This window comes from Peromyscus leucopus, chromosome 14 (assembly GCF_004664715.2).
Source record: "Peromyscus leucopus breed LL Stock chromosome 14, UCI_PerLeu_2.1, whole genome shotgun sequence".
Classification (NCBI taxonomy): domain Eukaryota; kingdom Metazoa; phylum Chordata; class Mammalia; order Rodentia; family Cricetidae; genus Peromyscus; species Peromyscus leucopus.
Window position 1 is genome coordinate 53,174,573 of NC_051075.1, and position 14,355 is coordinate 53,188,927.

A 14,355-nucleotide genomic window follows, 5' to 3' on the forward strand; every position below is an offset into this window, starting at 1 on the left:
GAACTGCTCTGACATAAAAAGATTTTTTTCAAAGTTTTGGAAGAGTAGGCATGGTGATTCATGCCTTGAGAGGTAAAGACAAAGGCAGGAGTTCAAAGGTCATCCTCAGCTACATCGGCGTTACTAGACAGCCTGGGCTACAGGGGCCTCTGTCCCCTGCCCCTCTTCCTCCCCAGCAACACACCCTGGAACAGCTGTTCTGGGACAGTGCTGCAGAGGCCCAGAGCCACACCTCCCCACTGAACACAGGCAAGATGCTCCAAGCGCATGAAACACCCGTTTGTACAGCTCTGGGGAGGAAGGCTGTCTCAGACAGTAGCGCCTATTCTTCGTGGTCGCAGTGACGAGGCTATTAGGAGGGGCAGGAAAGTGAGTGCTGGCCGCCCTTGAACCTGCCCTGAGGCCCATGCTCATGAAGGCACTACTTTCATCCCTGAGGTTCACTCCTCGGCTGCTCGCTGAAAACACACTTTCTCCCATGAGTACACATTTGTTTTCTGCATTAACAAGATAGAGAATTATTTCATTGATAGCAAGGCCAGTGTGAGCAGGATGCTCAGGAAGTGCAGCCGTGGAGTTCCTCGTGGAGATCCTCCTGGAGACATCTTGTTAATTACGCAGCATCAAGCGAAACACTCGAGGCAAACATTACCAGCTGGATTTATTGCACACACACTCCCCCACACTATCGGTTAGTCAATCGCGTCTTGTTAACCATAAAGCATTTGAGGAGCAGGGAAAACACCAATGAAAAGGATAACAAGCATCTTCAGAAGATCATCCTGGTCCCAAGTGAAATTCTAAGGCTATTAGGCATAATGTAATAAAACCAGCACACAATGAATACAAAATTCATTTTCAAAAACAAACTCAGTATTTTTTTTTTTTTTTACATTTTACTGGTTCAGGATATGAATAGTCACTTCTGGTTTTAAAAAGCAGTAAGACTATTAAAAAAAAAAAAAAACAGGGATACAACTGCAAATTTTCTTGCCAGGTGGGTCATGGCACACACCTTTAATCCCAGCACTCAGGAGGCAGAGGCCAGCAGATTTCTGAAACTGAGGCCAGTCTGGTCTACAGAGCAAGTTCCAGAACAGAGGGCTGCACAGAGAATTAAAAAAGAGAAAAGATTTCAAACTTTCTCTACTCTACCTTTGTGTTTCTCTTTATTCATAGTTTATTTAGTTTGAGACAGGGTCTTGCTAGATAGCCTGGACTAGTACTGACCTTGCCAGCCTTCTGCCTCAGCCTTCCAAGTACTGGGATTACAGGTACACGTCACCACACCCAGCTATTAATAATTTTTAATCCCTAGAATAATTTAGCTAAAGGCTTGCTGGCAGACATTGGGCAATATTTTTAGAGAGAGCAGAGAAGCACCATGAATCTAGCACAGAACATAAAGCAGGGAAGGGATGAACAGGGAGGAGGGCGCTGGGCCGGGGGCTTGGAGGAAAGCAGACCAGCCCTTAGCGGTGAGCACACAGCCTCTCACACAATGTAAATTGAGAGGCTGGGGAAAATTGCTCAAAAATAGCCACACCCTTCAAACAGAAGCCAACCTGCCAATCAGAAAATCATCACCATTTTACCACTAAGTCAACTGACGAAAGGGAGGTATTATATACATCCATGGATGCAGAGGAGTGAACTGTCCTTTGGCTTGAGAGCATCTGCTCCAGGAGACAGATGTGCCAGACAGTGAACGGGCTGACCTGCTCACAGCTGTACTGTTCTGTGCTGTGCACGCACTCTGCTCAGGGACACACCAGTCCCCTTAACTCCTTACAGGTCCGTGACTGTTTTCATGGCGGTTCACAGGAGCTGTGGACTGCTGCAGGCTCTGCCTTCTATCACCGCCTTCTGCTTTCCAAAGAGATGCCAGGCACGGGCCAGTCTGCCAAGTTTAGCAATGTTGGGTTTAACCTATGAGAAGAAGAAGAAGGAAAGAAGAAGGAAAGAAGAAGAAGAAGAAGAAGAAGAAGAAGAAGAAGAAGAAGAAGAAGAAGAAGAAGAAGAAGAAGAAGAAGAAGAAGAAGAAGAAGAAGAAGAAGAAGAAGAAGAACTATAATTAACAATAGGAAAAGCTGGTGGCATAAATGTTTATTTATTTATTTTTAAGTATTTCAAAGTATGGCTCCCCAAATGTGTTTAGGTTTCTCCTTTCTGGACTCAGAAATGATGACAGAAATGATGAATTAAGCTGTGAGTCTGGATTCCTATTTCCTCAGAGCTGGGGTTTTATGGAGGGTAGGGGCTGCTTTGCCTGTATGTCTGTCTGTGCAACATGTATGTGCAGGCCTTGTGCCCGAAGAATCCAGAAGGCATCAGGTCTCTTGAAACTGGAGTTACAGACAATTGAGAGCTGTCATGTGGGTGCTGGGAATCCAACCTGGGGGTCCTCTGGAAGTGCAGCCAGTGCTCTTAACCACTGAGCCATCTCTCCAATCCCATAGAGAGTTTAGTGGAGTAAAATCAATTGGATAAGTCAGGGAATAGTCCACGAAATCTCCACACAAGGAAAGACTTGACGGCCATCAGCAAGGAAGAGAAGCAAGAGAGGATTCTGGGAAGCACAGTCTCGTGTTCGCTTCCTGTTTCGTTTCTGGTCCTAACAGGAGGCTGGAGCGCTGGCTCCTTGTTAAGAATACTGACTGCTCCTCCAGAGCACGTGGGTTTAATATCCATAGCCATGTGGTGGTTCACAACCATCTGTAACTCCAGTTCCAGCAGGTCTGACACCCTCTTCTGGCCTCCATGGGCACCACGTACACACACGGTACATACGCATACATGCAGGCAAACCACCCACACACAGAGAAAAGAAAAATAGATTAAAACAAGAATGGGAAGTGTTCTCAATTGAAGCACTTCGCGCACCTACTGCATTATCTACATCACTGTTCACGGGCCGCTCACAGCACAGATCAGAGCCACGGCACAGCAGAGCCGGCCAAAGTCTGGCTCCCTTTCCCATGACGCAACACAAGAGGTCCTCTGAGACAGCTACCTCCAACTGCCGCTCTCCATCGCAGCCACACCTGCCGGGGACTGGATGTCTCTCTCGGCCATGTTCTCACAGCTTTGAGTTCAAAGCATTTCTGCCTCTAGGATTAACCACACCTGGAGCTGGCAGGCAGCTGATGTTCAGGATGTGTGACATTCGGGATAAACGTGCAATGTTAAGTTTAAAAACCAGGAGGCCATCATGGAGGTAATCTGGCACTGTAATCTAAGATCCATTTCAAATGTGAACTGAAAGACCAAGTGTGTGGCCTTAGATAAAACTTCCAACGCATGTTTTTAACACGCTCCTGTTTGGGGGAGGATAAAGAAGGATCACAATTAGAGAGCAGAGACTGGAAGAAAAAGAAAAGAGTCTTTGCTCCTTCCTGATTCTACAGGTCTGTGCTGGTCGGTTTTTGTCAACCTTACACAAGCTAGAGTCACCCGAGGGGGAACCTCATTTGAGGAAATGTCTGTAGGGCATTTTCTTGATTAATAATTGATGTGGGAGGGTCTAGCTCATTGTAGGTGGTGCCACCCGTGGGCAGATGGTCCTGGGTACCGTGAGAAAACTGGTTGAATGAGCCATGGAGAGCAAGCCTGTAAGCAGCACCCCTCTTGGGTCTCTGCTTCAGTTCCTGCCTCCAGGTTCCTATCCTGCTTGAGTTCCTGAACTATAATTAGGATGTACAAGCCACATAAACTCTTTCTTCCACGACGAATGTTTTGGTTGGTTTTATCACAGCAGCAGAAGGCAAACCAGGACAAGGTCATTACTGTACCTGCTTTTCCTGCTCCAGGTGGTCCAGGTCAGCTAAGGGCAGCATTGAAGGTCTCCCATGGGCACACTGGAATGGCAGCTGGCACAGGGACAGAGCTTCGATAAGGCGATAGCTCTCCTCTAGGCTCAGGGAATCATTAAACTTGATGGCCCCTAAATGGACGAGACACCAAATGTCACAGTGTGCACGGTGAGAACCAGTGTGCACGGTGAGCACCATTGTCAGCCAGGGTCAGAACTGAGTGCCTGGACAAAGGAACGCATTTCTTAGTCTGACCTCGAAGCTGGCGCCTGAGGTCAAGGACTAGGCTAAGGCTTCAGGAGTGCCCTCCTGTCTCGGTTCTACATGGAGTTTGTCCCTCTGGTCTCTTGGGAGACATTCCTTAACCTGTTAAGATCTTCCTTTCGGGTTTTTTCCTCAAAGACATAGGAGAGTAGTAAGTTTGTGAAGTTCTGGTTTCCTTCTGTCTATGAAGGTTCAAAAGCAAACTCTGTTTTCTTTTTTTCCTTTTTTTTTTTTTTGTTGTTGTTTTGTTTTTCGAGTTAGGGTTTCTCTGTGTAGTTTTGTGCCTTTCCTGGAACTCACTTGGTAGCCCAGGCTGGCCTCGAACTCACAGAGATCTGCCTGGCTCTGCCTCCCTACGGCTGGGATTAATGGTGTGCGCCACCATCGCCCGGCTAAATTCTGTTTTCTTATAGTGTCTATTTTACTTCCCTTTTTCTTGATTTCCAGAACAGTCTTCCTAATCTAATCTTTTACATGTTAGAACTTGTCTTTATTCTGAGATCAGTAACTGTTACTGAAATGTCTGCTTTGTATTAGGAGCCCTTTAGACAGTGAATGAGCAGATGCCTCTGCCCCATGGCTCTTGTGCTGTCAGAGGTAAGAAGACATCATGAGGCAAGCCAGTACAAAGTAATTTAAACGACCAATGCCGTGGAACACAGGTAAGAACACGCAGCACAAGGTCAACCCAGTTTGGGAGGCCAGGGAATGCTCTCTTGGTAAAATAATTCAGCTGAGATGTTGGGTTAAGAAGACATGGTCTATTGGAGAAGGAGCAGAACGGTATCTCAGGGGTGTCAGGACACAGGAGGGACAAGACCAAAGACGAGGTTAGAGATGTGAGGAGCACAATGGAGGGCGTGACGTGTGCTGAAACTCAGGTGGTAAGCAGGAGCCAAAGCATGGAGACCCTCGTAAGCTGTCGGCTATGGCTTTTGCCAAGTATGCTGGGAGATGCCAGTGATCCCAACATTTTGGAGATAGAGACAGGAGGATCCAGAATTTAAGATTATCTTCAGCTACATATTAAGTTAAGAGACCAGCCTGGGCTATAAGAAAGTTTATCTCAGACAAATAGACAAAAATAAAAAAACAATAAAAAAACAATAAACACATAGCTGGGTGGTGGTGGTGCACACCTTTAATCTCAGCACTCAGGATACAGAGGCAGGTGGGATCTCTGTGAGTTCGAGGCCAGCCTAGTCTAGAGTGAGTTCCAAGACAGCCAGAGCTGTTACACAGAGAAATTTTGTCTCAAAAAGCCAAAAATAAATAAGTAAATAAATGAATACATACATACAAAAGTAAAGAAATAAATAAATACATACATACACAAAATACTTTTATAACAAGAGTATTAGTAAATGTCAATGTATATTTCATATAGAAGAATGACATGCTTAAAGGCATGTTTTAGAAAGATTTGCCTGGCTGGGCGTGGTGGCACACATCTGTAATTCCAGCACTTGGGGGGGCTGAGGCAGGAGGATTGCTACAAGTTAGAGGATGGCTTACTCTCCATAAGTAGTTCTAGGACAGCCTAGAGTCCAAAGCAAGACCCTGACGGAAACAAAACGGCAGGGGTCCCTGTGGGCCCTAAGAGAACAGTCACTCAGCAGGAGTCAGAAGGGGGGTGAGGACCAAATGGAGGGGCCGTGGGGGGTGGGCAGTGGGGGGTGGGCAGTGGAGGGTGGGCAGTGGAGGCGGTCAGGTGCAAAGAGGTGTTGGGGGGGACAGACTAAGCTGGGAGGGCAGAGGCGAGGAGACTGAGGGGACAGGGATAAAATGGGTGTCAGTGGGTCAGGTACCAGTTGCAGGGGCCCCAGAGCTGTCACTTCCTAACATGAGGTTGCAACGCCACGTCCCCTTCTCATCCCGTCCCCACTCAAGACCCCCCACCAGACCTGATGTGTCCTGGACCAGTTCTAAAGGTTTCTCTGGAGCCTTCTAAGCGTCTGGTCTTTATTTCCAGCCTAATTTCTTGGTACTCTTGGCTGCTCCTCATGAGAGGAATTTACTCCTGGCCTTTGTGGCTCTGCCAAAGCCGTTTCCTCACGCTGTGATGAGCCTCAGGCTCACTCTGGCCCATCTCCGAGTGCCCCCCTCAGGGCCCACTCCTCTGCTGTGCAAGTCAGTCTGCACCCGGATCGGTGGTTACTTTTAAGAAGTAATTTTTGATGCAGATTCAGTTTCTTGACCTAAATCACAGTCTGTAACAGGTGAGCAGAAATGTGCATCTGGCCTCCCATACAATCACCATGCCTCTGCCAGTGCTCAGCACACCCAGGATTCTAACTGATGCCAGGCTCTTACCATGGCAGGCCTGGGAGGCCAGCACCTTCTGGACGGTCAGCGGCAATGTCCCCTGGATGCCTCCTGTGGTCTGGAGCAGCTACATTATTCATAAAAGGGAAATGAGATAACGAAGCGTCTTGTGTGCAGCACTTCAGTGTGACCCTCAAATGAGAGAGATGCTTACCTCCACTTGTTCTCGAATAAATTCCTACAAAGCCAAAAGGAAACCAGGCGTGAATCCACTGTTCCATTGAACGTGCTCTTTTAGCATTTAAAACCATCCTTAACAACACAGAAAACAGTCCCCAGAATCGGGAAAAATGATGACATGAAATCAACGAGTCTGCACGACACAGGGGACTGAGAGCCTACAGTGTGGGGGAAATCTCTGTCTCTAATGCAAGAGTTAACACTTAGAATAAAGAGCAGCACGCGCACGCACACACACACACACACACACACAGACAAAACTCTTAATCAATAATAGATGGGCTAATGAACAGAACAGACAATCCTGGCAAGGATGTAGGTAGGAGGAAACCTCAATGGATGGTAATGTGAACTACAGCATCCACTATGAAAATCAGTGTGACACCGTCTCAAAAGCTTCTACACAGAACTACCATATGGCCCAGCATCCCACTCATGGGCATGCATCCAAAGGACCCATCCCCTACCATGGAAGTACTACTATTCACAGATGACTAGATAATCCAAACGTCGAAACATCCAAGTGAAGGGACCCAGGAAGACAAACCATGTGTTCTCTCTCATAGGCAGGTCTTGGCTTCTAATTGTTACTGGTGTGTATCCAGGCGAGTGGATGTGGGTAGAGGCTAGAAACTAGAAAGGGCTCCTGAGACAGGACGAAGTAGCTTTGAGGGAAGGGGAGACAATGGAACCCAGGAAAGTAAGGTAGAAGGGGGGTACCGATGAGGGGACATCGGGGGAAGGGGAGGGAGGGATATCGGAAGGAAGTGGGGGAGGAAATCAACTAGAAGAAAGAATTTATGAAAATGCCCAAAGGAAATGTGTTACTTCGAAAGCTCATTTTTTTTTTGATTTTTCAAGACAGGGTTTCTCTGTGTAGTTTTGCGCCTTTCCTGGGACTCACCTGGTAGCCCAGGCTGGCCTCGAACTCACAGAGATCCACCTGCCTCTGCCTCCTGAGTGCTGGGATCAAAGGCGTGTACCACCACCGCCCGGCAATCGTAAGCTCATTTTTAAGGTTCAGTTCCATTTGATTTTAATGTTACGCGCATGGGTGCTTGTCTCCATGTGTGTCTGTGCGGCACTTCACATGGAAAGGCTTCTTTTCCAAAGCACACCTGACAAGTGTCTCCTCCTTGTATAGCTTGGCCTTGTGGAGATGTTTGCCCCCTTCAATACAGACTTGCTATGAAGCCCCATCTGGTCTTGAACTTATGATCTTTCTGTTTCAGTCTGCCTTCACCCCTTTATTTACAAATTAAATTAAACCTGGTTCAACAGGTAGAGGTACCAATCCCCAGGATTCCTACGGTGGAACGAGAGAATTGTTCTCTGACCTTCACACACGCACACGCACACGCACACACAAGTGCACACTCAAACACATGCACGCGCGCGCGCGCGCGCGTGCATACACAATAATATGAAAAATTCTAATTAAAGCTGATACTATTAAATGTGCCAGTCTGTTTACCTCTGGAGGCAAACACTGTCTCGAGCTCTGGTACGTCTGCTAATCGGTTAACAACACTAACTTGCTGGGAAGCTGAGCACAACGGAATCAGGCCTACCCTCTGCTATTTTCTCTGATGTCTGTGTGAGTGGGGCAGTAAAACATGGCTGTAAGCCTGAAGAGGGGAAGAGCGGTCTCATCTTCAGTTCATTTCTTATTTCAGTTAATGTTGACAATTTAAATAATGTTAAAAAGAATCATGCCAAGCATAGTGGTGCATGCCTGAAATCCCAGCGGATCTGTGAGTCCAAGGCCAGAGCTACAGAATGAGACCCTGTCTCCAAAAAAAAAAAAAAAAAAGAAAAGGCGCAGACATCAAGCTGGAACACAGGCTATTAAGAATGTATCAGTGGCCACACCTTTAATCCCAGCACTCGGGAGGCAGAGCCAGGCAGATCTCTCTGAGTTCGAGGCCAGCGTGGTCTACAAGGCAAGATTCAAGAAAGGCACCAAAACTACATGGAGAAACCCTGCCTCAAAAAACCAAAAAAAGAATGTATCAGTAAACTGGACCATGGTGGTGCATGCCTTTAATCCCAGCACTAAGGAGGCAGAGGCAGGTGAATCTCTGAGTTTGAGACCAGCCTGGTCTACAGAGTGAGCTCTAGAACAGCCAGTCCTACATAGTGAGACCCCGTCTCAGGAAAAAAAAAAGTATCAGCGGCTGTGGTTGCTAGGATTCACAAAGTTACCTCCCTTGACACTGAACTGCTCCAACTTCCCCCAAAATCAACAAATCTTCCCATCAGCCTGACTTAATGTAATCAGAGTTTCTGAAACCATAAGCTTTGTTTTCATTTGAAGTAAACTCTTTAAGAGTAGTCTTTGAAGTCACTTCAGGGGTTTTTATTATAATTTCCTGGTTAAAACTTTAGGTATTGAATTACAGTAAGATTCTCACAGATCCCATCTTTTGGATTTGACACAATTTGAATCCAAACCTAGAACGAGTCTGAGAAGAAATGAGCTGTGTGGGCAGAAAAGAGCTCCGATGAACAGAGCTGAGGCTGTCACCAACAGGCCACTTGGAAAGGAAGGTAACAAAAGGGCTGGCATTGGGGGCCCTCTCGGTCTTCAGTGTCTTCCTTCCACCTTAGAACAAAATGTCCACAGCCCCCTGTCCACAGCTCTGTCCACAGCCCCCTGTCCACAGCTCTGTCCACAGCCCCCTGTCCACAGCTCTGTCCACAGCCCCCTGTCCACAGCCCCCTGTCCACAGCCCTCTGTCCACAGCCCCCTGTCCACAGCCCCCTGTCCACAGCTCTGTCCATAGCCCCCTGTCCACAGCTCTGTCCACAGCCCTCTGTCCACAGCCCCCTGTCCACAGCTCTGTCCACAGCTCTGTCCATAGCTCCCTGTCCACAGCCCCCTGTCCACAGCCCTGTCCACAGCCCCCTGTCCACAGCCCCCTGTCCACAGCTCTGTCCACAGCCCCCTGTCCACAGCTCTGTCCACAGCCCTCTGTCCACAGCCCCTGTCCACAGCTCTGTCCACAGCTCTGTCCATAGCTCCCTGTCCACAGCCCCCTGTCCACAGCCCTGTCCACAGCCCCCTGTCCACAGCCCTCTGTCCACAGCCCTGTCCATAGCTCTGTCCACAGCCCCCTGTCCATAGCCCCCTGTCCACAGCTCTGTCCACAGCCCCCTGTCCACAGCTCTGTCCACAGCCCCCTGTCCACAGCTCTGTCCACAGCCCCCTGTCCACAGCCCCCTGTCCACAGCCCCCTGTCCACAGCCCTCTGTCCACAGCCCCCTGTCCACAGCCCTCTGTCCACAGCTCTGTCCACAGCCCCCTGTCCACAGCCCTCTGTCCACAGCCCCCTGTCTACAGCTCTGTCCACAGCCCTCTATCCACAGCTCTGTCCACAGCCCTCTGTCCACAGCCCCCTGTCCACAGCCCCATCTGCAGTCCCCTGCCCTGCACATGCAAACTCAACCACTTCTAACCTCCAGTCACCACCCCTTCTCCCTCTGTACGCAGCCAGAGGTTTTGGTGTCTTTTTTCCTCAGTGCTACTGATAGAAATCTAGGGCTTGTATGTGTTAGGCAAGTACTCTACCACTGACCTACATGCCCAGCCTTTTTGGTTTTGTTTGTTTGAAAGAGAGAGAGAGAGAGGGAGGGAGGGAGGGAGGGAGGGAGGGCGGGCGGGCGCGCTGTCCTATGTAACCCAGGCTAGTTGGCCTAGAATTACGTAGTTCAGGCTAGCTTCACACTTGTAATCCCCCGGCCTCGGCCTCCTAGGTGCTGAAATTAGAGGTGTAGGACAGCAGGTTGGCCAGGGCTCTTGGGTGAGTGGTCAGGCTTCCCTCCTGACCACCACGCTCACTCACCTGTCAGATCTCATCCCAATGGCGTGACTCCAGATCAACCGAGGGAGTCGTCGCCAACCCCAACTGCGCATGTTTTACTGCCTGGCCACTGGTAACCACTTCCTCTGCTTTACAGCTCCCCTTGGCTGAGGCGATGTTCCCTTTCCTGGGCTCTTCCTTCCTCAGCATCTCCAGTCATCTCACAGCTCTCCTGCAGCGTCACTCCGTCCTCACACACCTCAGAGCAGAGTGTCCTACAGGCTAGGCCTTTGCCCCTCCCTCTCCGTCTCACTGTCTCCTGACGCTTCTTCACCTTCCCACATCACCAAATGTGCATGCTAGCATCGCCGACAGACTAGATGCAAGAGCACAGTCTGCCAGGCCCCGGCCCCTGTACCTGAAGACACCGCCTCTGCGCTGAGGTCACAGTCACCCCAGCAGGGGCTCTCTGTTCCTGCCTTCCTCTTCAGAAGTGCCACTGTCCTCATCCAACTGGAACGCTCAGGGTCACTGTAATGTATCTCTCCTCCTCTATTCCCCGTGTGTCCTCGATCAAATCCTCTGGAGTGTCAAATCTGTCCGCTTTTCATTCCCACCACCACCAACTTAGTCAATCATATGGCGACCAGTACAAAAGCTTTAACTCCCCAGCCAGCTTCCAGCCGCTCCCAAGGCTGCCATGCATCCTAACAGCCCTAATCTATCTTCTGATTTTTGTGCATTATTTTATTACATTATTCATATGTAGCTGCATATGTGTGCATTCACGCGTGCATGTACACGTGCCGTGGTGTGTACCTGGAGGTCAGTGGACAGACGGAGGGAGCTGGCTTTCTCGTTTTACTAGGTAGGTCCTGAGGATCGAACTCAGGTCAGACGTGGCTGCAGCACCTTTACCTGCTGAGCCATCTGGCTGCCTGAGTGTTTTGCCTAAATGTATGTAAATGCTTCACATGTGTGCCTGATGCCCCTGAAGGCCAGGAAAGGGCACTGGAGCCCTGGAACCGAGTTACAGGTGGTTGCGAGCCCACATGCACAGGTGCTGGGAACAGAACCTGGGTCCTCTGCAAGAGCAGCAAGTCCTCTTAACTTCTCTCTCTCCACCCCCCACCCCCATGAGACAGAGTCTCACTGTGAAACCCTAGTTAGCTTTAAACTGCTCACTCCTTAGCCTGAGCGCTGGGCTGACCACAGGTGCCACGGTACAGCTCTCTCTACCACTTCTGAACATCTCTACTCTCCACACTCCGCTGTATTGTAACTAAGTGTCCTTCCTCCTTGCTGTGGGCTAATTCGTCTTTACATCTCTAGCGCCTGGCACGCGGACCGGGCCACAACTGTGTGCTGACTAAAGACGACACTGAAGTTCGTGACACTCAGCTGCTTCCCAGGCACTGGAAGACGCTTCTCACCTCCACGATACTCTTCGTCACGGTACATCTTCCTCTTCGAAGTTCACCGGCTTCTCTTTCCAAGAAGCAGAGCGGCACTTTTCCCACAAGGATCAAAGAATCACTAGCATCTGGGAAGATCAATTCAAGTCCCAGATCCTCTAGATGTTTGTGGTAAGACCTAAGGAGACAGCCCAGATGTAAAAGCATGACTTCACTCGCTTCGGTGCGAGTGCCAGAAACTTGGTCCTTTTCAAAAGCTTCCATGACCTTTGGAAGCTGTATTGTTTTCCTTATCCTTATATGTGTTTAGGATTTTATTATCAAATTTCCTTTTCAATTACAGTAATTCTCATTCACAGTTACGCTTTCTAAGAATTCAGTTACTTGTGGCTGACCGTGGTCCAAAAAAATACATGGAAAATTCCAGAAGTAAACTTCTTTTTTCTTTATTCTGGGGACTGAACTGGGGCCTCGCACATGCTAAGTAAATGCATCTCCAGCCATAAAGTTTACACTGCCTGCTGCTGAGAAGTCTGATCAAATCTCCAGCTGTCCCACTGAAGTGGCCTCCTGTGCATCATATCCACACTGTATATGCCACATACCTGTTAATCACTTAGTTATCAGATAACGACTCCAGTATCGGTGTTTTTAAAAAAGATTTATTCATTATATTTGTATCTCATGTGCATGACTACTAGCCTATATATATGTGGACCACATGCTTGCCTGGCACCTGTGGAGTCCAGAAGAGGGCATCAGATCCTCTGGAACTGGAGTTACAGTTGGTTGTGAGACTTCATGTGGTTGCTAGGACCCAAACCTGGGTCCTCTGCAAAAGCAGCAAGTGTCTTAAGCACTGAACCCAGCCTAGTACTGCAGCTTTTATGCTCAAGTAACCCTTATTCTATTTCATAATGTCCCCCAAACACATTCACAGTGATGCAAAGGAGGCCCCGAGCATAAAATACGGAGGGCAGATTGATCACGGTACAGGACATGTAGACAGCCGTGGTATAAGGTGGGAATCTGCAGGGAAACAATACACACACAGGGCTCAGGGTGCCATTTCCAGGGGTCTGCTGCGGTCCCGGAATAAATCCATCATCACATGTAAGGAGAACTACTGTACAGTAACCTTTTCTCCTTCTGTTTCTCTATTGAGAGAACCAATTTGCTTCTAAATCTTATTCCTAGGTTTTCATTCTCCACTAAAGAACTAACTGAATGCATTTAAAGAAATCTGGCTCAAAGAAAAGCTCTGAAATGTTCTGAATCATAAAAGAGAGAGAGGTAATTAACAGCCCCAAGAACTGAGCCGTCCTGCCTGGGGGTGCTGGGGGCGGTAGTAAGTGAAGCATGCTCTAGGGAAAAGGCTGCATTGGCGCAGTGAACGTCCAAACCGAAGTGGACTGACAGTCTGTTCATTTTCAATAACTGACAGAGCCCACAAGTGGGAAAAGGACCCAGCTTGTGACGTGCTCCAGGGCTTGCCCCACCCTGGCAGCACAGTGCTTGGCTTCTTCCTAATAAGATTATGGTAATGAAGACTCTAGAATGGACCAAGACACGAGAATGGAAGCAATTACTTCCCTAACGTTGCTCTCAGAAACAGTACAGCAGAAACACTTGGCTGTTCCAAGAAATGAGAAGAGTGTTCTAAGCTAACTGCTGGAAAAAATTATCAGGGAAATTCTATCCTATACTCAAGAGCTAAGTTACAGTGGGAAGCATGGCATTTGGGGCCAGAAGACAGGCGCTGCGTGCTTGCTCCACAGCTAACTGTTAGGACCTCGGGTAAGCCATGCACCACTCTTGTCTCAGTTTCCTTTTCTGAAAAACACGGACTACTTATGCAGAAACCTCAGGACGTTACTGCAAAGCTTTACACTACCTGCAGCACAGCCTCGAGGTGCTACTAACCGTAAGAGTCGCCTCTGCTCCTCTGATACCGAGATGGCGAGTGGAGGAATGACTGTGGAAGACAGCAGTTTTTTCCGACCAGAGCTGTGTGGATGCTGCTTCTCGTAGGAGTCTATTGGGAGAGAGAGGACGAAAAAAGAATAAGAAGGGAAGACTGTTACATTCAGTTAGAGACGCTTGGTGAGGCATGGCCACAGTCAAAGTTCTCTTGAACTAAGTGTGTTCAGCGCCCAGGCCTACAACCTGGATTCTAACAGTAAACCAAGGAGAGCCAGACATTTTAGCAGTTTTTCAAAATAAGAACTACAAGACTAAACTCTTACATCCCAATGAACAAGGCAGTGTTCCTATAGTTAATATGTGGTATCAACACAGAGATATATACTGTGGCATGATGTCTATAAGTTAAGTCAAGAGGGTTTCTTGGTTCCCTCAGAAAGGTTCCTCAGTCTTTGAAAAGAATTTGCCAGTATATTCTCAAATGGTGCAGGCCCTATAGAGCAAATCAGTTTATGTAGGAATTAAAAAAATACATCACTATTTAATTAAAAATTTTATGTGTATGGGTGTTTTACCCACATGTGTGTCTATGTACCACATGTGTGCCTGGTGCCTACAGAGGCCAGGAGAGGG

The 14,355-nt window shown here is 48.3% G+C and overlaps 1 protein-coding gene across 1 annotated transcript in view; it reads right to left on the reverse strand.

The window, feature by feature from the left end:
* Positions 1-644: 644 nt before the first annotated feature.
* Positions 645-14,355, reverse strand: part of Mlh3 (mutL homolog 3) — a 36,319-nt gene continuing 22,608 nt past the window's right edge. Inside the window, 7 exon segments of the mRNA XM_028876541.2 lie at positions 645-1,858; positions 1,861-1,929; positions 3,792-3,943; positions 6,390-6,468; positions 6,556-6,579; positions 11,818-11,977; positions 13,723-13,834. Coding sequence (XP_028732374.1) covers positions 1,781-1,858; positions 1,861-1,929; positions 3,792-3,943; positions 6,390-6,468; positions 6,556-6,579; positions 11,818-11,977; positions 13,723-13,834 — 674 coding nt within the window. The 3' untranslated portion in view covers positions 645-1,780.